General features: G+C 40.0%; 1 protein-coding gene across 2 annotated transcripts in view; it reads left to right on the top strand.

Moving 5' to 3' along the window:
- kcnn1a (potassium intermediate/small conductance calcium-activated channel, subfamily N, member 1a) overlaps positions 1-24062 on the top strand; it is a 61543-nt gene extending 37481 nt beyond the window's left edge. For both annotated transcript variants that reach the window (XM_063462973.1, XM_063462974.1), the window contains exons 4-9: positions 403-821; positions 11699-11840; positions 12181-12291; positions 13910-14037; positions 16833-16902; positions 19353-24062. In XM_063462973.1, coding sequence (XP_063319043.1) covers positions 403-821; positions 11699-11840; positions 12181-12291; positions 13910-14037; positions 16833-16902; positions 19353-19658 — 1176 coding nt within the window. In that variant the 3' untranslated portion in view covers positions 19659-24062. The remainder of the gene's footprint in view (positions 1-402; positions 822-11698; positions 11841-12180; positions 12292-13909; positions 14038-16832; positions 16903-19352) is intronic.
- The last annotated feature ends 2196 nt before the right edge of the window (positions 24063-26258 follow it).

Genomic DNA, 26258 nt, shown 5'->3' with positions numbered 1-26258 from the left:
ATAAAAAAAAAGAAGAAAGAAAGAAGAATAACAGTGATGATCTTCTGCTTGAGAAATGTTGGATTTCTCACAGACAAGGACACCACAAAACCTGCTCAGGACAAGCCCAGAGGAACTCACCATCACCATCTCCCACCATCCCAGTATACTGACATTTTTGATCTACACAAGTTTTGGCAGGTGTTTTTAATGCTATGGCTGACATTTGTAGATCAAGTATTGGCCATCATGAGCAGCATCCATGTCTTATGGATCATTTATAAACACACCAATACTATGAGGCCTCATTCAAAGGTCCATGTGGTTGAAAATGTATTGAAGATGTGTAGAAGGAAAAGAAGTTTAGTGTGGAAGGAAATTCTAAGTTTAGCCAAACTGACCTCAGTCTGTCTTTTCCTTCAGCTGTTTATGGTCGACAATGGTGCAGATGATTGGAGGATAGCCATGACGTATGAGCGAATCTTCTTCATCGTGCTGGAACTACTGGTGTGTGCCATTCATCCCATCCCGGGCCAGTATGTCTTCACATGGACAGCGCGGCTGGCTTTTACCTACACGCCGTCGGTGGCCGACGCGGATGTGGACATCATCCTCTCCATCCCCATGTTCCTGAGACTCTACCTGATTGGCAGAGTCATGTTACTCCACAGCAAGCTGTTCACGGACGCTTCGTCCCGCAGCATTGGCGCCCTCAACAAGATTAACTTCAACACACGCTTTGTCATGAAGACCCTCATGACCATCTGTCCAGGAACTGTTCTGCTGGTGTTCAGTATATCCTCCTGGATCATTGCTGCATGGACTGTGCGTGTCTGTGAGAGGTAAATACAGGGCTGTGAATAATGGATGTTGTTGCTGGGCACAAACCAAAATGGCTGATGCACAATTGCACTTTGTGGATTATTAGACGTCTTCTCTTCCTTCACTTATCGCTTTTGTTCCCACGCGTTTCCGTGCTTTCTGTCCTTTCCCGGAAATATGTGGAATCATCAGAATAGGTTACATATCGATGCTGTACACGTGTGCAGGAAGGCATACGCTAATACGCCCACATACTACACCACTGCCCGGCTATTTAAAAACACCCTTGCACACGTTTCATTAGCTCAGCACTTGCTCCACGACTTCCCACTCCTTGTTTTTATTGCTATTTTAGATGGCTTGTCCATAATTCATGAGTGTTTAATTGTTTGTTTGCTGAATGGTTTGTTTTGATAATGCAGAGCAGCCCCCAGGATCCCCTAACCCGTTTTTCTCACCAAAACTGCGCAACGGGCTTCGTCTCAAGGGGGCACCAATGATTCTCACTGAAAATGAAAGAGGCAGGGAGAAATGAGAGGCTCTCTTTTTCTTTCTCGTTTGTGCATTTGCATAGGGAAATGAGACATTAATGCCAGCTTTGATGTTTTTAAATTCATTTTTGCGTAGATGGTGTGGAAGGGGGACTCGAGTTGCATGGGTGGAGAGTGGGAAAATCTATAGCAGCAGTTCTTGTCAAACCCAATATTTTAGTCTACACGTGCTACACCACAAAGGCTAAACATCCCGTCAGAGGAAGGTTTTTCTTTTATTGCTGCAGCTCACCTTGCCTGCTTTTATTAAGTACCTCCCCTCTCCCTCCTGTACCCCTGCCCCTAACTACCCACATGTTAACCTGTCACTAACCACCCCCCTTTACACGCCCTTACCTTGGGATCTTCTTGGCTGGTGGATTTAAAACTCAAAAACTTTCACACCAGCTCCTCTGGAGCACAGAGGGAGGCCAGTGAGGTGTCACAGGCATGAGATAACCTTAACCCAATGATAAATAGACTGGTTCCTATATAGCGCTTTTCTACTCTACCTGAGCACTTAAAGCGCTTCATGCATTGGTTGAAAAAACACAACATTAAATTTGCACATGATGACGTCTCCATAAAGTTAAGTTGCACAAAGTCTCTCTATTATAATTGGCTATATGTCACATTTTTGCCATCATTCAGTCTTTAGCACCTCATAAAAGGAAGGAGTCATTTCATTCAAGTCAAAGGCTGGTAGAGGAAAAAAAAAACTACATGGGTTTAGTTTGGATTTCTGAACTCAAATGAATAAGGAGGTGAGAGGCACAGAATCTCTAGAGTGTGGTTTGGTTTAAAAATGCACAAACACATGAGCAGGGCATGCTATTAATCATTTAGCCTCAGAATAATGTGTCCAGATGAGTAGATTTGTGTCTGTATGTCTACGTCTGTTACTATGGATGGGTGCACTTTAGCATGCACATGAAGGTTGTGTGTGTGTGTGTGTGTGTGTGTGTGTGTGCATGCGTGTGCGTGTGTTTGTATAATGTTTTGTTGTACTTTCTATTTCCCCACTATGCTGCTCCATAGGGATACCATGTGAGTCCTCGTTCTCTAGCCGTGGAAAACCCAACTTATCATTTTTTTCACCGAGCTGGCGCCACTGCTGCCCTGAGTGGGGTTGGAGGGTGGTGGGGAGCGGGGTGGTGGTAGCGGGGAGAAGGGGCAGCTCCTCTGAAACAAAATTGACCGATGATCCTTTCCAAACCCAGTAGGTCAAACGGAGAATTAGGAAGGGCCCTCTAGTTGGCATGAAAGTGGCACAATTCCTAAGAGATTTTAGTGGCTGTAGGAGGACAGCAGAGACCTACGGTGTGAGCAGCACTTTGAAGCAAGCGTCTCTTTGCTAACTGTTGTGCATTAGGCCGGTAGGAGCTGGAGGAGGAGGAGGAAGTTTGTATAAAAATGGAGCAACTCCTTCAAGTCACCTTCACCAGTCTGCCAGAGGGCAATTTGTCTTATCTCATTTTTTCTCTCTCTCTCCTTATGCAATTGTTATAGATCCATACTGCAAAAAGATGTCTTTTTAGCAGCAACTCCAAAGATTTTCGAGGACCAAAGGCCTTTCTGTTCTTTGTGTTCACACATTACCATCTCATTATGTGTCTCCCCTCACAAAACTAATTGAACAGTGTTATAGTTTTCCACAGACTTTTGTTGCTTCTACCCAAAAGATTGTTCTGCAGAGATGAAGACACTTTGTCCTCTGTTATCAAAATAAGGCCCGAGTGTGCAAGAAGAGAACGAATGTCAAGTCATTTCGTGTATTTAGCTGAGGGCACTTTTGTCTGGGCTGCGTGTTACTTTTAGCACAGCAAGATTCTGAATGAGAGATACGTGAGTGGCGTAACGCAGTTAGAGGGTAAATGAGAGCATTGCTTTCCATTGCTACATGTGTTAACGGAGACATCTTTTAAAAACGAGTTTGGTCTCTGCCGAATGCGGCGTCTCTAGTTTTTGTTTGCCCACATGAGCCGAATGTCATTCCCCTTCCTCCTTTCTTTTAGTAAACATTGAAACAGCATGCGAGTTTTCATGTTTACTTATCAATCCCATCATTTCAAGTGAAACCAAAGTTGAAAAAAAAGAGGCGCTTGTTTCCCAAAGTGCTGTATGTGACTTGTATCTGTTAAATGCGCCGTAACACTGTCACATTGACCACGCTGCGAAGTAAATCAAAGGGCAGTACGGTGTGAGATTGGACGAACACGGAGTCTACCTGGAAAATGCCTAGATGGGGGGAATGAAAGACACACAACCAGAGGGACTGAGAGAGGGTGGAGATGGGAGAAATGCTAATGTTACAGTAGATGGATTTAACACTGGCCCCCTTTCCCATCTTTCTTGTTACAGCCCATCCTCAGAGCTAACCTACCTCAACTAAGCTCCTTAACTAAGCTCTTTTGGCTTCTCCCTCACTACCAAAGACACCTCCCTCCCTCTCTCTCTTACTGCTGACTGATCCTTTGCAGATCTCCTACTGTACCCATCTAACGTGGCATGCTTTGCAGTTTCTCCTCATCTCTCCCCACTACTGATTCCTTGTCCCTTTGCCTTTCCTTATCCATAACAAACAGGCCTAATCCAGCCCGAACTCAGTTACACACTTGCATGCATGCCTTGCCTGCCTCCCTGGTTTCTCACTCCTTTTTCTCTTTAGCTGTTATCTAATTCTCTTCCACTCCTGTTCTAACTTTGTTATCTGAAACAAAACGCTCTATTTCGGGGCAATGCGAGGCTGCTATTTCTCACCTCGCATACTCCAGTGAGGGCCTGTAGGCTACGTAAAAGGCAAGAAAGTTTAGCTGACTTTCCCTTAGAGCACAGCACCAGATTATCAGGCTCAAGATACAAACAGCGCCAGCCAAGAACAGGTTGTCCGAATGTTTAACTGAAGAAATGCATACCAGAGCAACTTGAACTTTCTCACACCAACCACATGTTTACATGAAATATTCAAGCAGGCTTTGTAACTTTACAGTTTCCAGGCTGTGAGGTCAACCAAACATATACAAAACCGAAATGTTGCCATTCCTTTGAGTTTCTTACAGTAGGTTTACATTTATAGTCTGATGCTGCAATGTGGACAATGTAAGGGAGCCTCTTTGATTCGATGTGGCATGTAGTATTATATTCACCAGGGACAGTTAGATTCTTCATTGTTTCACTTGATGTGACAGCGTGCTCGCTCTGCAGGCCTAGTATCGATTGCAGCCTATCAGCGCATGTAAGCCCACAAGGTAAATTTGCATAATATGTGATAAGCACTGGGACAGGTAAAAGACTGACATGCAGTAACATAAAATTAAGTTAGTTCTCTGTTTTTCATCAGCCACATTAGTTACTGTCTCTCTCTGCAGTCTTGATGCGATCATATGCATTCAGAAATGATTTTCCCAAAGACAAAGCAGCGGTGGATTTGCTTCTGCCAGTTTACACATGGAGTTGTTATCCTGTCTAGGAGATCCTCCTGCTTGTTTCAGTCTACTCTTAGAAAGGGAAAAGTCTGATTTGGGGGACTGTCAGCTCCACTGACTCCTCCTATTAATGCCTCACTGGAAGAACAGACTCACTGCTGAGGCTTCTGCTCTGTGGTTCTCACGTGTGGGAAAACAAGTGGTTTAATAAGCAAAACTGAAAGGTTTCTTTACAGCTGCAAAAAAAGGGACAAAAATAAAATAATGACCTGATGATTAGGACTTGAAAACTTGAAAACCTCACAATCATTTGGTAGGTCTATTTTTTTGTGTGCACCTAAAAGAGTTAAAAGTGTAATGTTAAAGACAGTCTCTGTGTTGTGTGCAGAAGTAAACCACACATTGTGGAAGGCTGAGTGTACTGAGAAGATTTGAAACATGAAAGAAAATGTTTAGATGTGCTGAGTTGGCAGTGGAGGTGGAGTGGTAGTGTTTCGGTGTTTCTGTGTGTCCCATGATGGTTTAATACCAAGAGTGTGCATCAGAGGATGAACGAGTTACTTCTTGGAAATTTTTTTTAACATTTACATGGAAACTATTTTGAAGTGCTTCTTAGCTTGAGCAAAACAACTATTGTTGGAGTTGAGAATGCCTAAAGTGTGTTACTGGGCTTGGAAGCTTACTGAGGAGCTTTTCTAGAAGTGTCTCTATCCTAATTCAGTGAAACATCTGTGATGGATTACTGTCAATCTGATAACCTTTGATGTAAGCACACACTCCAGCTCTGAAACATTAAGATTAAGGGTATCACGAATGGAGTTTCTTGTCTGTAGATTAGGGAGGACAGTCCCAGCATGGCACAGACAGACCTGACTTCATGAAAGGAAAGACTGACTGTAGTTCTAAGGTTAATTACGAAAGTTTGCAAGGGCGCACACACAACACTGTAAAGGGCTTAGGCCAGCTGACATTATTTACTTCATTATTCATAATTGAGTGACTTGCAGAAAATCTCTGCAGTTACAGCATACTGTTTGAAAGTTTTCTCACTGCCCCTGTAAAAAAATAATAAAAAAATGCAGATGTGCTAACACACTTTGAGCATTTCTGGCAGCAGAGGCCCAGAGAAAGCCTCGTTGAGGGGGGGATAAAACCTTGAGTCAGCAAATCCAAAGAGCTTTCAGTTAAAAACAAAACATTTTAGTTGGTTGACAGTAGTACAGTAGATTTAGGTTAATTCTTCTTTAAAGTGTGTGCGTTTTTGCACTGGCTCTTTAAAATTCATTTTGTTCCCTGCAACATATATATAGAGGAAATCTAACAGGTACTTAATTTAAAGCTAATATCCAATTTCTGCAACATGGCAAGCCTCCATGTGGTTTATATTTCGTGCTAATTGACCGAAGCACAATTACATCAGATCTTGTGAGACCGCCACTCCTCTGTGTTTGATTTCCTGATGACAGGTCACTGTGACATTGAGCCCCTTGACTGCTCAAGTGTGTTTAAGAATTCATTTGACAGAGTTGGATTTGGGCACAAAGCCAAGAGGTGAAGATTGCTGCAGATTCGTCTGCATAATTTCATTTCATGTTTGAATTGCATGACATATACTTTCATATAAAAGCTTTCTTCATTGTACACATTACACAGAAAGCAATTAGAGAACTTGGAAATCTATTTTTTTCCTAAGCTGTCTAAACATAGATATTATAAAATACATGTACACATGCCTTATTAACAAGGTCCATGTCAGATGTTACTATGCCAGCCACCCCAATGTAAGAGGTTATATGCATGAAGGAGCCCTACAAGGGTACAACACTGTTGCTGTCCAGGTAATCACCTGCCTCTCCACAACATGGAAGCTCCTCTCAGATACTGCAGCAGGCAAAATGTATAGTCAATACATGAGCACACTTCATAGTAGCTTTGGAAATAACACCAATGGGTCAAAGTACCACCAGGACTCCAAGACCAGGCAGAGCAACCTGAGAACCACCTGGATGCCCCACACATGGATACAGATTCCAAGCACATCAGATGTCTCTTTTCAGAAGAGTACCGACCTAGTAACAGCTAAGATACTGCATAGGACCCTCAAACTCCCAGACCTGAGGACCCAGGCTTGAGGACCACAAACATCACCCACCAGGTGGTGAGAGGGAGATGTATATAATGTGTGTATATGACCACAGGCCATAAAAATAAGAAAACACAAATAGAAATTTAGAAACTTTCAAAAAAATTGTTTCACATTAAAAAATATTGTTATTCATTAGGCAAATAACAAACTTTAATGAATTAATATTTCTATAAATTTGAGCTGTTACACTGAAATTCTTTAAGAAGAAATTAATCAAATCAAATAAAAATTTCTGTTCAGGAATCCAAGTAGATCACTGTAATTTGGCATCTTAACAACTATTTTTTAATTTATTTTTTGTTAACCAGTAAATTTGAAAATCTAGGTTAACAACAATAACACCAACAGTAAAATATTTCAGTTAAAGAGCTTGTGCATACTGGTGGATTAACCATTACTGAAACATAAAAACAATTTTGGTAATTACCAATACAGTTAATTTAGGGCATAAACCTTACAGTGGGTTGAGTCTAAACTGCATAATAATAAAACCTGCATAATTTTTAAGTTTTACATATTTTTAACTAAAATGTGCTCCATGTTCATCTCTTTAGATTGATAGCATGCTAACATTTGTTAATTAACCGTAATTAATCCATAACTAAATTTTACCTAATCGTGCAATTAGAGAAAACTGAAAATCTGGTCTTGTAAAGTTTGTGAAGTTTCAAAAATCACAAATCAATCTCATGTTGGTGTCACAGGAAGAATCTGGGATTTTAAAAACTCAGTACTGTATTGCTTTGAACTGTGAAAACTCCCACCATATTTAAAGTGGACTTATTATTCCCCTATTATCATACCCAACTCCATATTTTAACTCTTGGACTCTGCTTGAGTAGCTTTGCATAAATCAGTTCAAAATAATCCATATATAGCTTACACTGGGACTTGGTTCAGCTCTCTGTCTGAAAGAAGCAGTTTTAGCTCCTCTCCTTCAGAAGAACATTATCCAAAGGCCATCCTCCCTTCTGGTTGAGTGTTTGAACACCAAGTGGGTGGGAATACTGTGCTCACAGCCAACTGAGATGACCATACACCTCCTTTCTCTCTCTCTGACTTGTACTTTTAGTTCATAAAGAACTAAGAGCAGAAGAGCTCTTGGTAAACTGAGCCTAAAGGTACAAGAAATCCCAAAGATTCAAAAGCCTGAGCTTTTGTCTCGTACATGGCAATTTAAAAAAAAATTCAGCCATGTTAAATTTGTAATGTGATCCATTTTTGTAACACTATAAATATGATAAAGCATGTAAAAATACAATATGTCCCCTTTCAATTTCAGCAATTAGCAAATGTACAGATTTTTTTTAGTTTGCTGTGCTGCTTTGCTTGCTTACTTTTGTGTATTGCTGTGCTGTAAAAACACTGCTAGGTTTGCAGTTTTTCAAAGAAGCTGTCATTACTTTGAGTTTAATCTGCTCATGTTTATTGCAACTAAAACCCCTCCCCCCGCGGAGCATCCCAATGTATTTGTTTAAAAGTCATCACAGCAGTGTTCAGATTAATTTTTTGGCTTTCTGACTTTTTTTTTTTTTTTTTTTCATTTATTTTGCCTCGATTGAACATCTGGACAAAAGTGGTGATGTGCTGTTACTATATGAAGGTGATGACTTCAGAATGTAAAGCACGAGCTTTTCAGTGTGAACAAAGTGCTTGGCTCTTTGCTTCGCTGTGCCGGCTGACTAAAGAAGGCAAGAAACAGAGACGAGGTTGATGTTCTTCCTCTAGCATGTTTGAAATCTAAATATTGTTGTACTTATCGGGTTTTGCAAGTGTTTTTTAATTCATTCGTGCATTTTAGGCGCACAAAGCACAGTAGTAACTTTTATGTGTGTGATACCTTAAAAAGCGCCCTTGTTCTGAAGGAAACATCTGTTAAAATATTTCGCGTATGTGAAGGAATCCAGTTCGAAAGGAAAACCTGAGTGTATGTGTGTGTGTGCATGTTGGCAAGGTTAAGTGCGGCTCATTCACATGTGATCCATTCTTGCTACTTTATTTATAGAGAGGCTGTGTTGTCAGCCTCTGTCAAACATCTACAGACAACAGCAGCTGAAAAATTAAGTGATTCCATTTGTGCACATAAACAGAGAGCATAGCCATGTTGGGAGGGAAAAGGCTGATTAGACTACACTGATGGTGATTTGAACAGGCCGATATAGTCATTCACAAGCAATTGTTTATCTCGTTGCTGGTCAGCTTAGTTAAAACACTGCGACTTGAGACCTTGCCTTATCGGTCTTGTGTTGTGGTCATCACACTGTCTCGCAGAACGAAGGCCTCGGTGCTCTTTTGGGTGTAAATGACGGTGTTGTTGCATTTGATGCTGGATAAATAATGTAATCTGTAAAACGTTTGGGTAATTGATCCAAGAATAATGCATTTGCTGTTAGTGTCTGTCAGGGAGAATTTAACCAGGGGGGATTACAACTATCTGCTCTGGACATTATATATGTCCTGTCCTGGAATAAGTTGAAAGTGGTGCCAGCTCTTCTCCATGCTATTCCAAAACTTGACACAGTATATTGAGAGCCTTAAAACGCTATTGATTTGCTCCCATTTCAGCCTCTGTCTCTGCTCCAGTACTGCTGTCTTCTGCTCTTTTTCAGAGAGCTGAAATATGTGCAATGAAATGTCCACCAACAGAAAAACAGGCGATAAAAGAGAAAGCAACAATGCCTCTTTGCATTGTTGCCAAGCATATTTATAGGTCATATTTACAACAGAGAGGCGACCATATTGCACTGCAATAAACTGTTCACTGTGCTGAAAGGTGCAGCACATTCCTGCCTGCCTTGGAGACGTGACTCACTCTCTGCATGCCTTGATGACAAAATGAATGAAATTAACATACTAGTCACTAACATTGTAGTCACTTGTAATTACAATATTTAGCCAGCTGATCAAGTTTATCCCCCTGGCAGTTATCAAAGGGCAGCTGGTGAAGTGTTGGGATGCAGGTAAAAGAGACAGGGGTGTCAAATTCAATGAGCTTCTTCCTTTGTTACTCAACCAGTCCTCACCCCACTGTTTACAAATGAACAGTACCAAGAAGACATAGCGGTCCCCTTTCACATGGTAATACTGCAGGATTTGTCATAGGTGGTGTTAATCTCTAAATGGACCGTAGGTTTTTCTGTTGCTCCCCTGCTCTCAATATACTGGCTTTGAAGCATGCAGATGCAGACATGTTTTTTTATTCCTGCATGGTATTGTACAGACTGCTTCTCTGCATGTTATTGAAAAAGCTTGAATCCCATAGACCACACACTTTTTTGACATTCTGTGGGACAAAAACGCTCAGCTATTTTTCCCCCCGACTTTGAGCATGAATAGAAAAACTTGAGAGTGGGAGTTTTAAGAAATGTGGAAGGCATGATTAGTTCATTTATGGTGTTTGGTAACAATGAACTGTCTTGGAGGAGAAAGAGGAAACGGTTTTTCTATGAAACTGTGAATCTTTTTTTTTCCCCCTGGTGTAGAGAAAAACTTTAGAAATTCATAGACTGAACCCCAGCTGTTCTGATATGTACTTGTGCGCTAATTAGAGATGATTGTGCTGGTCATTCTGAGTTCATAGGCTTGGACGCTGCTGGATATTTCAAACTCATCGGAAATTCATGATTGGCCCAGTTAGAACTCCCTTTACAAAATCCTTAACCAAATCCCAAGAAATTAGACTCAGAGTCTAGATTGCCTTGTCATAAGGATGTTAGCGTGATGTTGTCTGAAAGTGCTTAATGAATATTTGATTTTGACTTCAAAATTAAATCTTATCTGATCTCCTCCTAGACAGCCCATTGGGAATAATCAGGCGAGTTGAATGAGGGTGGGTGAATGAGGCAGATTTGCCTCCATGATTGACTTTTGCTTTGCTGTGGAAGGTATGGCAATGTCATCCTCAATCCAGCTTTGTGTGCGTTGTGTTTTTTGTTACACAAGTATCTTTACGTATGCACTATGGGCCTTTTGGTCCGACATTTTCAAGCATGGCTGTCAGTTTGAACTGATGATTTGCATTACCAAAACTTCTGTCGGGGCAACTCTGAGAAGGAAGGAAGATTTTTATTAAACTTTGACCAATAATCCGACTATTAGTTTGATTTAAAGAAGAAGCGTATGCATTTTTGGATGCACTGATGTACGTTCTGGGGTTGCAATACTGAAAATAACTTAGAGCCATGGCACTATATCCAGTCACGCTGAGCAACATGGCCTCTCTCTTTGTCATTTAAAACTTGCTTACTATACTTAGTATAATTTCTTTCCATTTTAAATCAAGATGATGTCATTTGGCCTCAGACTCTTTTTTTCTTTTTAAATTTCCCATCATTCATCTCATCAAGTGCCTCATTTTCAAACTGACAGATGGTGAACATCATGGTTTCAGTTTCAATTCAGTTATTTCAATGAGAAAGTGATTTTTTCCCCCCCTGCCTTCGCATTATTCCGAGCGTCCTTCCCATTAAAAATATGGCTCTGCATTAAAAACTGCCTTAAAGATGAAGGAAAACAGAAAGGAATTTTTTACTGTCTTTTGCACATGTACTGAGTAGACCTTTTTTTGTTGTTGTTTCTCACTAAAATCTGCTGCATTTTTTTTTTAGAACTGGCTTTATAAAACAGGTGTCTCACCTTCCATCATGATTTCTTCCTACTCCTCGATCCTCACCACCTCCACCACCTCCGCTCACAACCCGTTTGGTTCACACAGCACCATGTCATTCTTCAGCATGCTCACATTCACGAAACTGAGTTCCAGTTTTCCTGACTTCTGCATATCTCCATTGCCTTAGGTATCATGACAAACAGGAAGTGACCAGTAACTTCCTGGGAGCCATGTGGCTCATCTCGATTACCTTCCTCTCCATTGGCTACGGAGACATGGTACCACACACCTACTGTGGGAAAGGCGTGTGTCTGCTTACAGGGATCATGGTAGGTTCATCATGTCTTCAGTTACATAAATGTGCAACAGAACACACAAGACAACTATGATCAGATAGAACGAAACTTCAAGCTCAAAGTATTATCATGCAACCTGAACGTCAGATTTCAACTTGATTCTTCAACATATATTTGTTTCTCGCTTCCTCTGTTTGTTTGTTTTTAACCTACCAGAACATGTATTTAATTCTTCTTCTGTAGAGCTCACACACTGGTCATTTATTTTAAAGAACCTGAAATGTACTATGTATATATGGAGATCTATGTAACACCAGCCAAACACAACATAGTGTCCATATAAGAAAGAACAGTTGCTGTTTTTGTGCAACAGGGAGCTGGTTGCACTGCGTTGGTAGTTGCAGTGGTAGCCAGGAAGCTGGAGCTAACCAAGGCTGAGAAGCATGTCCACAACTTCATGATGGACACACAACTCTGCAAACGAGTGAGTCACAGTAAACTGTAATAGTAAACTCTTATAATATGCATTTTGTGTTTGTAACAGTGATGAGAATGTTTTGGTTTATAACTCTTTCGAGCATTCTCAGCTCAAAAAATGTGTGACAATTTGCTTCTTCCAGTCTGTTAATTTGACTGGGATTGTAGAATAAACAATACACTTACCAGCCACTTTATTGGGTACACCTCTTCAACTGCTTGTTAATGCAAACGTCTAACCAGCCAGTCACATGACCGGAAATCAGTGCATTTAAATATGCAGACATGGGCAAAACAACATGCTGAAGAAACCTATGTGTGTTTTCTGCCGACTATTGGTTTTAATCGTTTGTAACTATTAAACTCTGACTCTCTCTCTCCCTTCGTCCTCTTTCTGCTCTTTTCTCTTTCCCCTCACCCCCCACCAGTTGTGGCAGATGGCTGCCACTCCCTGAGCCTGATTCTGTCAGGTTTTTTCCTGTTAAAAGGGAGTTTTTCCTTCCCACTGTCGACAGGGGGTCGTTTGGGATAACTTTCTAATATTTTAAGGTCTTTCCCTTACATTATAAGAAACTTTGAGGCAATTTTTGTTGGGAATTGGCTTTATATAAATAAAATTGAACTGAAATGTATGCAGAAGAGCTCCTCTGAATGCACAATATGTCATACCTTGAAGCGGATGGGCTATAGCAGCAGAGAATCCCACCGGGTGCTACAATTCCCAAGGACTATCCAAAACTTGACAACAGAAGATTGGAAAAACATTGCCTGGTCTGATGAGTCTCAGTTTCTGCTGCAACATTCAGAGGGTCAGAATATAGCATAAACACCATGAACGCATGGATCCATTCAAGCAGACTGAACGCTCTCACGTAGTTTTCAGTGATGCATTTTGGTTCTCTTGGACTTTTCTCTGTGTATAAAAACAAACCAAACCACGGGGAAAGCTACAAGCTTACAAATTCATAAACTGATTTGGACCAAAGCAAATGAACTATAGGTGGGAAAACGCACTTGGTACCAGCTGAACTTCCTTTAGACACCACCTGTCCAACCCTTAATGACCACAGTGTACCCAGCTTCCAATGGCAGCTTCCAACAGGATAAAGCCCCACGTCGCAAAGCTCAGATCGTTTCTAACCGGTTTCTTGAAAATGACAAGAAGTTTCAGTCCAACAGGGCAACTTTGTGATGTGGTTGAATGCGAGATTTATGTCATGGATGTGCAGCTGATAAATCTGCAGTAACTGTGTGATGTCATGAGGAATTGGCTCTCACAAATCCAAAACCAGTATTAGCTAGGTGCAACTAATGAATTCGCTGGCGAGTGTATGTATGGAGTCAAAAACAATGAGTTTGTTTCTTTGAATAAAAGCTTTTAAAACTCAACTTTGGCACATGTAGTTCTAACATAACCTTTTTTATTGTTTTATTTTTCTATGTCTAACCACTTTTTGAAATTCTTGTTATATCAATGCTACATTTACCCATTTAGTTACCACCACAGTTTAATATTTTTTATATATAATGGTAATACTACTCACAGATGGTTGCTTCAGTTTGTAATCTGTCAGAGCAGTACAAACTACTCTATGTTATATAAGTTTCTCGCCCTTGTCTCATAGGTAAAGAACACAGCTGCCAATGTACTCAGGGAAACATGGCTCATTTACAAACACACAAAATTGGTCAAGAAGATAGATCACGCCAAGGTGCGGAAACACCAGCGCAAGTTTCTCCAAGCCATTCACCAGTAAGTTCACTGCACCGTGTGTGTTTTGCATAATCTAATCTAAATATGACAGAGACGTTCACCACAAACTACCAAGGAGACTTTCAGCATGGCCTAAAACCAGAACTAATGATGCTCAATCTTTAATGCTACTTGTGGTTAAAATATTTAGGCCGTATTATCATTTGAACTGTTAATCTGAGATAATGTAATTCTTACTGATTAGCTGTAAAAGAAAATAGTCCCTTTGTGTTCATTCCTTAATGTTATTTGTTGTTAGGCAGCGTTATCAGCTATAATGCCACATAGTTGTGTATATCTGATAGTATCAACAATGGTGTTTTCCCACAATGTCCTCTCCTCGAAGACCATTTCCTTTGATTGTCATACACATATGTAAGCTCTCACAGATGGACACATACAGAGCGTGTGCGCGCACACACGTACACTCACGCACACACACACACACACACACACACACACATACACACAAACACTCTGCAATCTAGTGTAATGGTCCTTCCTGTTCCCCTCCCTTGCCCCCCTCTCCCCGCGACCCTCTTTTTACCCTGTGCTTACAGTGAGAAGTGTAATGGTTTTCACTCGTTTCGTGAATGTTGTGGGGTTAAAACTCTGTACTGTGTTCTGTCTTTGTTTTGCTCTATCACCGCAGAGCTCAGAAGTAAGTTGAGTCTTCTATGTATCCTCTTCCTACTGTTTCTTCAACATCCTCCTGCTCCTCCTCTCTCCATGTCTGCGTTCGACATGCATGTAAAAAAAAGAAACAAAAAAGTTTACTTGTTACTAAAAAAAAAAAAAAAGAAGAAGAAGATAAAAAGGATGGATGCTGAATTGCTGTTTTCGGTTGTGTTTTTTTTTTTTCTTTACTTCAGTGTTCCATTTACTTCCCTCTCCCTCCCATTTCCCCCCTGACTTGAATGAACGAAAAGCATCCACATTGTCGATAGTGGAGGGCTGTCTGGAGAGAACGTGTGAAAGAAAAAGCATCTTGCGCAGAATGAGCTTGGAGCTTTGTTGGCTTGGCCAGCAGTTCATAATCATTGATGATGTAGTGTATATTGTTGCCCATGATTAATATAGCTGCTCTGGGGCTATATTAACCTGCATCAACAGAACTCATCCTACACTCCTGAAGGTTTTGTGATGACATAAATAAGCACAGTGTTCTATCCTGTAGTTCTAATGTGGATCAAATGCTTGCTGTTGATTTAGTCTTGATTTATGCTGTTTTTCCCTTTCTAATATGAGATCAAACAACAAGGCCTTGTACATGACATTAATAGGATGGCACAAAAGGCACAGCGCAACATGTACATTGGGGTTTTGTAGAACAAAATTGTACTCAAAATGTGTTACGCTAATAAGTAGAGCTTTTACCTCAAATAGTCCCAATTCTTCGACAGCCGTAAGGGATGACAAAGCCGGGCAAACAGACACATACGAGCTGAAGCAGTTTCCCACAGAGATAGAGCCGTAAGCGAGCAGTCTCACTCTGCTCTGATATACTGATTTGCACATGAATAAATGCCCTTGAATGTCATCCTGTCTCATAATTTGCCGAACAGGGAAATTCTTCCCCTCGCACATTCAGATGATGGCTGTGTGATGCCACTGCTAACAATGGCATATTATGCACATCAGCGTTAACAGTTCTTACAGAGCCATAATGTATTTGATTAGAGATAAGGAGGCGCTTTGTTGAAGGCATCACAAAACATGTCCAATGTATCATCGTGCAGCATTTCATTTAAAATGTTTGAAATGTCGATGTTGCCGTATGTTCAGCAGTGTCATTAGGCAGTTTATTTCTGGCAAGTTTCATCCTTTATCTGTGGCATCCACACATACACGCATCAGCTCATGCACATATGCACTCACACACACACACACACACACACTCACAATATCCAGCACTGAAAACACTCAACTCGTTTCATTGTGCACAAAGTCAGTCATAGTCACTGCACGCTTACTGAATGACCAGTGTGTATATCTGAAGTCCTACCACTGAGCTGTGTGTAGCACTGACAAAGGGCATGCCATCTTTTTCCTTTTTTCAATGTCTTAGTTTTGGAAAGAGATGGGAATGTTTTGATTTCAAACAGGTTTTGGGATTTTCTTGTATGGAAGCATATTGCATTCTTGCTCACAGGGGCATTTTTAACTCCTAATAATACATTTCTTTCACGTATTGAGCTCCTTTTCCCACTTTTTCAAAAACTGATTCTTTTTTTGGCTTGTAACAAGATCATCTCTCACTATTAGCATCATTTCTCATTACAACAAAAATACTTGCTGCCACCTGCTGCTTAAAGGACTGTAACGTTGTGAAAAAAAGATCTTGTTATAACAAAAAAGAGCTAGCTTAAACATGATAAACAGTCTATTTTTTTTTCAAAATGAGTGTAGTATGCTTCTGTAATTTTGCATGTTTTGGTTGGTATTGTATTGACCAAGACCAGGAATGCTTTTAATATATATTTATATGCATACACTTCCATATATGTGTATAAATATAAATACATAAAGAAAATATTTACAATGCATGTCTTACTTTCTTTTCAATGAAAGAAGTGTCCTGATAAAACATTTGTTGTTGTTCCTCCTCCTCCTTTCTTTTCTATTGGCCCTCTCTGCCCCTCAAAAACCTGTCTCTCTGTCCTCTACTCCTTCAAACTACCCTCCTTCCCCTTCTTCACTCTGCTCTCCTCTCTTCCTTGCTGTCATCTCTTTCCTTTTGTCCACATTCTCCTTCCCTGTTTTTCATGTTCACACCTCCTTGTGCGCCCACTCAGACTGCGCAGTGTTAAGATGGAGCAAAGGAAGCTCAATGATCAGGCTAACACCTTGGTGGACCTGGCAAAGGTAAGTTTTCCAAGTTAAAAATCTGACTTAATCTTTTGAAGGTTTTGATATAGTTTGTGCTGTGATGATTTTAACTTGCCGTTGCTATTCTGTCTTTATTGAAACTGACTGAATGTATATTCTTCTATTATATGGAGATATTCTTCTCAGGAAGGGCCTAAGCAGGCTCTTTCCAAGGACATAAACTATAGGGAACCAAAAGGTTTTGTCCTAGGATATTTTCAGTGTTCTCCCCGTGCACTTAAAAATTGTAGCGTCTTTAGCTTACCGCATAAAGCTGATAGGTGAGCCAATCCTGGGACTGCATCAAGTTGTACATTCTTTTTTTTGAATAGTCAGCAAAAAACCCCTAGGAAAATAGGGTTGTGCCATATCATATCATCCGCAAATACATAATAAAAAAGTACCATATCATTACTATAGCCAAGGCCTGTGTTTACATTCCCCAGCACACAGAACAACGAGACAAGCCTGGCATGTCTGAGAGCAAGAGCGTGTATCATCCTCTGATGACGATTTGGTAACAAAAAGGAAGCTACTTCAACAACTAGCAGCAAAACTCACTACTTTGCAAAATATGCAAGAAAACCTTTCAGACTAAAGGTGGAAACAACTAACTTTTTATATTACTTCAGGCAAAAACACATTGAGTACAACCAGGCTTCAGAGGAGGAGATAATAGCAACTTTTTATATGAGACCCAAATGTAAACAAATAACTTGAGCAAACATTGCTGGACTACTTGCTAATTCTACTGCATATGAAAGGAAGAGGAAATGGTGGATAGAAATTACTGATGTGATTATGTGGTTGAAAAGCAGGGTTTTAAGCAACTGGTTAAAATGCTTGGCCCAAGATGCAACATCCCAGGTAGACAATATGTGCAGCTCTTGAAGTGTTAGAAGATTAAGATTGCTTTAGTTGTTCAGGCTTCAACATTTGAGAGGAGTGCTCTTCGTAATCTAATACTTAATAGTTTTTGAGGGCTAATACAAATGTTAAACATTACGTCATTCAGTACAGGTCATCAGTTTCATTCTTAAATAAAACGTTTTAAACTTTTACTGTTATGTTATCTATAGAAGGTTTGTGGGAGAAGATGAAAATACAATCAGTCAGAATCAATTATAACTTTATTTCATGGACTATTTTCTCTGTTTTTGGCAAATTAAGCTCCTATAGAAATCATTAAAGTGGTAAAGTTATTGTACACAATAAGTAATATACATTTATTTATTTTATTTATTATGTCTCCATTGTTAACTCCTTTTCAAATTTCATGTTTAACATTATCATAGCATTTTAAATTGAATGTAACATCTACACATCACATCAAATCAAATGGCACCTGCACTGCCTTAAAAAGTGATCTTGGCTAAGCTAACTCTTTGGAGAATGAACCCTAATGCGAGACTATTCAGTTTGAAGAACCTGAACCTGATGACACACTGTAAACAGCATCTGTCCATAAGAGGCTGAATACAGAAATGCTTCAGTAGCTTCTGTCTGGCTGTACAGATGTCAGCTGAGGCACCAGAGCTGAGAGGGGGTTCAAAGGGAGGTGCATGGCTGCATTGACTTCATTTGATGTGGATGGCATTTGCACTCCAGTGTGTATTTTAAAAGGTTCCAAGGCCAATCCCTTTAATGTGTGTTTACTTGCGCCTTACTGTGCTCAATGGTCAGATCAATCTGCATACACCCTACAGTGGCTCAGCTTTATTTTCAAGCCCCATAGAGATATAAACCTTTCACATCTGGATTTTAGATTTGATTTCTGAGGGGCACACATGCCTGGAGACCCTACATGAGTATTTTGTAATCTCTGCAGATGACTGTTAAATTGCAAATCTTATAAAATGCTCTGTGATGTTGAAGAATGCAATATGTTGTATATAATGTGTGATTAATTTTGCAATATGGAAAACTGCTTAGTTGAGATGCAAGAATTACTTGCAGATGCCACATGCTGAGCTGGCCAGAACTGCATGAACTGTTAAACAATAAGTACCTAAATACTAGAGATGCTTTTCATTATATAAATGAGTTGTGTCAAGCAAACACATAAAGGATTAAAGACCTTCAGGAGCTATAAATGGATTGGAGAAGTTGGTTGTAAAATCTATGGGAAGATAAAATCTATGCTGACTTGCTGAAACTTTACAGCTCCCCTTCCTACTGCTTCCTTTAAATTATTTCCTCCTCTGCTGTAATATATTTACTGTAGTTGTCTACTCATGGAATTTATTATTACTGTTACATTTAGGTTTTTTTTTCCTTAATCACTATATGCGTCCTACTGTATATCATCTCCTAATTTTAGTTGTTGCAACAAGTTGTGAAACAGCTTCTTAATGTTTCTATCTTGCCTCTTCCTCCCTTGTCCCTCCTGTCTCTGTCCTCCTGTTCCTTCTTGTCCCGAAACACATTTACTTTCTCTCCTTCATTAGACCCAGAATGTGATGTATGACCTGGTGTCGGAGCTGCAGGAACGCAGTGAGGAGCTGGATAAGCGCATCGGCACATTGGAGGACAAGCTGGACTCAGTGACGGGCAGCCTGCAGGCACTGCCCTGCCTCATCTCGCAAGCCATAACCCAGCAGCAGCAGGACTTCCTGGACGGCTTTGTTCACCGCTTTCGACCCGCTTCGCTAGCCTCTGAGCGTTCCGAACGCTCCGAGCGATCCTGGACTTCCACCGCCCGTAGGCGGCGCTCTCCCTCCACAGCACCACACACCTCCTCTGATAGCGGATAACCTTGACAAATCCTCTGTAATCACCTTTGAGCCCCACCTTTCCCAAACCAACGTGTCGCCTCATTCTGTCCCATCCAATCCTGTCTCATATCTGCTGGCAAGTCCATGTCTGGACTAATAATGAACCCACATCTTGGTCCCTGACCTGATCCTTGTCCTTTCCCTCCCACTCATTCCTTCCTCTCCACCTAATGAAAAAAAAAATCCAGAAAACCAGTTTCTCTGTGACTGAGCCTCTCAGCACAGGCCTGATTAGAGCTACTCGAAAAGAACAAAGAAAAGCAAGCAAAGACTTAAATCAAGAAAAAAACAAATGCATCCAAAAAAGAAAAATAGAAAAAAAATTACAAACTGAGATAAAGTAGAGATATGGTTTATGTTTTAGCCATTGTATGGCTGTCCAAGTTAGCTTTTTTTGTAAAAGCCCTTGTATAGTTAAAAAAAAAAAAAAAAAAGACTGAGTTCAGGGTTGCTGAGGTGAGAGCTGGCTATCACACCGGAGAGTCCTTAACAACAAGGGGGGAAGTTGGTCTGTGGAGCTGAGGGCCTTGGCTCACCTGCTGGCCCTCTGAGGCCATGGAGGACATCTGTCCACCCATCTGTCCGTCTATCTGTTTGTCCGGTGAGGAGAACAAGACAAACCATTGGACTTCCCTTTCAAATGACTAGTGTCATGGATTCTTTCCCATAGTTTAGGGTGAAAGCTTTAGGAGAGGCTACAAAAGCTCTGACTTCAGGTCAGTGATTGAAAATGCACTTAAAGGGGAGGAGAAACTGTTACACAAATAAATAGCAATGGGGATGCATATGGCATTACTACTGGGTAGGAAAAATGATCACTATTGCCAACTTCAAGGTATCAGCTTCCTTGTTCTTACCAAGGAAAAAAATGAGAGCGACTATCTTTTTTAGTTACATATTGACATGTGATTTTTCAGTGCCTGAATGTATAAATAGTAGAGGGTTATTTAATTACTAATTTCAGAGCTTTTTTACGATGTTAACAGTCTAAATACAACATTGCATTCCTTTTTCAGATACATTCCTCTCCAAAACTTTAAAGAAAATGTCTAACATGCATAACATTGCCTCCATTACACCGCAACTCTAAATGTTTTGAAAACCTGTTTTTCTATTTCTAACACAGCGACAAATGGAGAAGTACAGCGAGAAACCTGTGGCGAGACAGATTGAGAGCATATTTGTGTGTTTCAGAGAACAAGTTCACTTTAAGCTCAATGCTGCACACTCATACACAACAAATATGAAATATGTAGTAGTCTACCTTTCTCACTACCACTAATTAGAACTTCCTGTGGTCTTCAGAAAATTGCATGGCTTGAGGTCTGCTGGGATACAGGCACAAACACATCACTGGTCAAACTGAGTAACTAACCCAGCTCTTTTGCATGGTTCTGTCCAGAAGTAGTTACGGATCACACCCAGATGGCTCTGGTTATTTGTACACTTGGTTTCATTAGATTACCTTTGGTTTGTTGGTTGCTTTTCTTTGCTTTTCATTTTTTAATTTTGTTTTCCCCCAATTTTTTATTTTGCGAGGATACCTGTGTTTTTTAGAGTTGCAGAACCTAGAGAATTGCAGCAAGTTGATTCTGTAATTGATTCCCTGTTTAAAATATGAAGAGAGTTTAAAAAAAAAAAATCAGTATTACAAAAAAAATCCTCAAAAATACAAAAAATGCTGAAGAAACTTTTCGGGTTACAAAACAGTGAACTGAGCTCAAAGTAAATAAACCATAGTTTTACAGTTAAAAAAAGAAAAAACGATTAAACTTATATGCTGTCTTGTGAAGTATGTTATCACTGCCCCTCATGTCTGTACTTTAAATATAAAATTAGCTTTAGATCGGCTTAACTGGTGGAAGACTGCAAGATTAATTTTTGTGTATGTTGTCATCTACATGCAGAGAAATTTAAATAATAAACACAAATTCACATTAACTACTTACATTCCTGAGTCCAGCCAGAACAAAACAAAACAACCCAAGCTATATGCTAGCTCTAGCTCCTCTTAAGCTATCGCGAGCATATTGTGTCACATTATCTCCATTATGTAGATTATACTGGATGCACTGGGGGCTTTTTGTGAGGTTTTTTTTTTCTCAGAGAGCTGCAGTGACTCATGGTTTGTAATGCTAGCAATGACTGGGAAAGTTTAGAAAAAAGATGCATCAGGAGTTCACTGTGATATTGAACACAACACAAACTTTGACTAGTGAAAAACAGACTTAAAATGTACTTATCAAAGAAACTGAACAGCCAGTTTCTTAAAATATCTTTTAGTATGACAAGAACAAGACACAATACTCAGATAGACCCTTAATTATAGTTCAAGCTTTATTACAAATAAAGTCTAATTAAGTCAAAATTATTCCGAACAGTTGTTATAAACTGGGAAATTGGCTATAGGTACCAAATCCATTGTAAGATTTTACTTCTGCTGTAAAATTGGGCATGTCTGTCAGAGCTTCTGAGTTTTGTCACTTTCAGTCTGTGGCTTCAATTGACTCATCAGGAGCATAAGCTAACTGGTTTCTAATACTAGCTTTATATTTACTGTACAGACCTGTAGCCTAAGTGGACAGCTCTCAGTAGTAAAGTATAATATTGAACTGTTCTTTGAGGCCTTTGCTTTGGTTATCTGAGTGGTACAGTGATGGATAAGAAGTGAGGGGGAAACATCTATGAAAGCATGCACTGGCATATTCTAGCGCTGTGATTACTTGCAAAGTTTAATTTGAAGACAAATATTTAGGATTTTCCCAGAGCACATTAGAACAGAACAGGAGGTCATCAGGTTAGCGGGCTAGGATGATTTAAACAGTAGATTATTTGAGTCCCAAAAGAACGCTAGTGCTGAATCTCATATTTGTGGTCCCTTAAGCAAATGGACAGTTGTAGGATCATTATTGTTTCCATGGTCTTAATTATTTCCAAGCTGCTTTAGGCTTAACTGGGTCTAGGTCCAACCCTGTGAGAGAACAAACAGGTTCGCTATCTCACAGGCTCTGGACTGACCAGAGAGCACTTCTTTTAAGAATGTATTCAGTTTGCTACAAGTGCAACTTAATCGAGCATGAATATTAGCTTTTTCCCTTTCAACTTGAGTTGATGAAGCATGACTCTTTACTGCCCCCACCTTTAGCCTTTCCTATCTCAGAGTGCTACACTTCTCCCTAATAGTAGCCTATAAAGAGATCTATCATGCTTTTGCAGTCTCTGTTTCAATCAGTATCATCCAATTAGTCAGGATGGCTAAGCCTATCTGCTTGATTACAGCCTTACCTGCCTGTTCCTATCTAAGGTTTCCACCTTGTCATTACATCTGGTACGCCCTCACGTTTTTCATCTGTCATTATTAAGAATATCAGTCCCTCATACAAAAGTAGGCTTGACAGATGGCCTGCAGAAAAGACATTGAAGTGGTTCCAAAAAAACCCAAAAAAACAAAAACAAAAAAACTGCAAGGGAGGAAGAAGCAATGGAAACCCAGGTCATGTCCCATTTTGTACTTGGTGTGTAGTTACAACAGAAAGGATCACAGATGCTGGAGTCTCTTCCCCAGAGAGACATAACAATGCTGGTGTTAAGGACTTCATCGGGTGGCACGAAAAAAAGGAAAGACTTTTCTCAGTCACTGACAGGAAGGTTATGAACAGCAAGATTGGGTGTCCTGTTAATATGACCTCATTGTAGATGTCACCATTTAAACAGGACAAAGGTGAAAAGGTAAAGGTAGCTGGCTGCCAGCATGTCATAGGTATGTAGTAAAAAAAATGCCTAGAAATTACACGAGGGGATTGAAATTCTGGCAGTTAAAAAAGAAAACCCCAAAAGACCTTTTATTGTTTTACATTTGCAGATAGGAAATTTAATCCAGGATCTGCTGTTCCTTACTCTGTTGTAATTGGTTTTCTTTGTATCCCATCACAAAGACCAGCCTAAACACCATTCTAATATTTACTGAACTGATCCTTTTCTAGAAGATGAAACATACACAGTATTTCATAGTGAAGTGAGGGACATTCATGATGTTGCTCTGATAATGGTAGATAAGACAAAACGATTAACACATCCCGGACTTTTATTATCCTAAGTAGGCTTTCGTCATAGAGCAGGCATCAGAACACACTTCTGCTGAGTACAGAGTGAACCCCCCACTCCCCAAAAAACTGAAAAAATGTAACCAAATCATTGTTCTGTGTACACTGCCACATGATGCATAATGTACGTAGTAGCACTGGAATAAATCAACTTTTAATGGATGGCAAATGGGTTTAACATGTTCTCTGTATACTGTTCATTGTTCCTTCATTTTGCAGGTGAACCTTTGTCCTAACAAGGAGAGACACCAAGGTCAACATTAAAGACTATCTTCATCTATGACCGTTATTCTTTCTTTTTCTTCCGCTGGGATTTGAAAATTCCATTTTGAATAATCTTCCTAATGCTTTACTTCTTGTTTAATTTGCGTACTCCAATCTGAAACTTTCCCATGCCAGGGCCTCCCCAAGAGGGAAGGAAAATGGCAGAAGCCCAAAGTCAAATGTGACACTTGAAAGGTGGGTTGGCAAATGTGTTGACAGACGCAAACATCACACGTTTCGTCCTGTGAAACTGAGGCATGGGCCGTCCTAAAACATGATTACAGGAGGAAGTATTGATATAAACAGCACTCCAGAGGACACGCAGCTGCTGGGGCACTGTTCCAAGGTGAACTGTGAGCTGTGCACAACACACACACTCGTACACACACGTACGCAGCCATTAATGTTCAAATAACAAGCTACTATTCATGTCCACATGCACAAACAAGGCTCTGCCTGGTTAATTACAGTCAAATCTGTAGGGACTTGGCAGCAGACCGATATCCCGCAAGAGTGGCAGAGTCAGTCACCCTGTTGTTGTTGCTACACAACCCCAAAGACATGCAACCGTGGAAACACAGGGAACAGCTCCTCAACAATCCAATTAGTACAAAGTAATTAAAATATTGTTTTTATCCTCTAAAGTGATAACAATCATATGTGACATTGAATGCGCTCTCATAGAACTAAATCTCGCTTTATGGTGGAAACCAAAGTAGGAAAGAGAGGCAGAAATTGTGAAAGGTGCATACAAATTATGCTGCATGTCCATCCTTTCCTTCTCTAACAGTCTGTCTTAATAAACACATTTAATTCACTCAGCTTATCCTTGTGCTGAAGTGTGAAAAGCAAGCATAGTGGCATTAAATTACCAGCAATCTCCCCTAGAGGGTACTGAAGCTCAGCCAAACAGTGAGGAAACAGGAGATGGAGTCATGTTGCAGAGGACTGAAGATCACCCTTGGAGTTTGGAAGGACAGGGGGAAGAAGAATCAGCATGTAGGGTACTGAAGAGCATAGTTTGAAAAGATCCTATGGGGAAGACATGGGAAAGTGTTTTTATTAAGTTATTAAATTTATTACAAGGCCGACTTTTCTCAGGAACGAGCAGCTAGGAGCTGCATTATGCTTAATGCCCTGCATATAGCTTTCAGCTAATGTGGTTTGGCATACACTTGGGGAAATCAGAGAGAGTATTGATTTTGGTTTTGGTGTAGTGGTGGAGAGTGGGTGTGAAGGGCCTTTTCATTCCACCAAATGTTTTTTTGAGTGTCACTTATTTCAGCATCCATCATTTCTCTTTCTGTCTTTTTAGCTCTATCTGCATCTTTTCATCTGCTGCCCATTTTTTCTCTTTCTGAGATCTGAACAGAATGAACGGCTGCAAATGAGGTTGCTTGCTGGAAGCTGCCATTGCTTCTCTGCTTCATTTAGCAGTGAAAGAAGGCGGCAGCTCTTTTCAAAACTCTCAAACCATATGCTAGGACTTCAACTGTGAAAGTGTACATGCACTATATATTGCGTATGTGTATGTTCACACTCACGTACACATGCTTGGCTAGCTGGATGTTTTCCACGTGAAAGGATCATTTCAGCCAAGGCTAAAAACTCAGATTGGTACACAGTATTGTTCTTGTTTCTGTATAGGCCTAGTTTCCCTATCAACTTAACACAGAGTCAGCTAGCATGATTCATTGCTGCCTCATCTGTTAATTTTTGCTCATTTAGTAAATAAGTGACTCTCAAATTGGGGGGCTAGCTCCATCAGTAGGTAAATACAGTTATATATATATATATATATATATATATATATATATATATATATATATATATATATATATATATGACAATGTTAATCAAATATAAATGTTGTTTATGATAAAACCATGATGATCGACACTGTTATTTCCAATCTAAGCTGACACACTGAGACTACATCACACCTCACAAGGACTCACTCTTCACTCTATTGCCCATTATTTACATCAGTAAATAATCAGCAAAGCCAGTGGTAATGGTGTGGCCGGTAATGACAGGTTATTCATATCAAACAGCTGACTCATTAAACCTTTGCTACCTGCTCTCTTGACAGCAAAGACCAAGCAGGTATTTAGGTTGTCATAGAATTAAGCACTTAGTTAAAAAAAAATCATAAAGTGGAAGTTGAAAAATATTAAATTTTGTACCATTTGATGGTGGTGATGCCGTTATG

The sequence above is a fragment of the Pelmatolapia mariae genome, linkage group LG18 (assembly GCF_036321145.2).
Source record: "Pelmatolapia mariae isolate MD_Pm_ZW linkage group LG18, Pm_UMD_F_2, whole genome shotgun sequence".
NCBI lineage: Eukaryota > Metazoa > Chordata > Actinopteri > Cichliformes > Cichlidae > Pelmatolapia > Pelmatolapia mariae.
The sequence above is the reverse complement of the archived record's forward strand: the minus strand, read 5'-3'. Positions and strand labels throughout refer to the sequence as shown.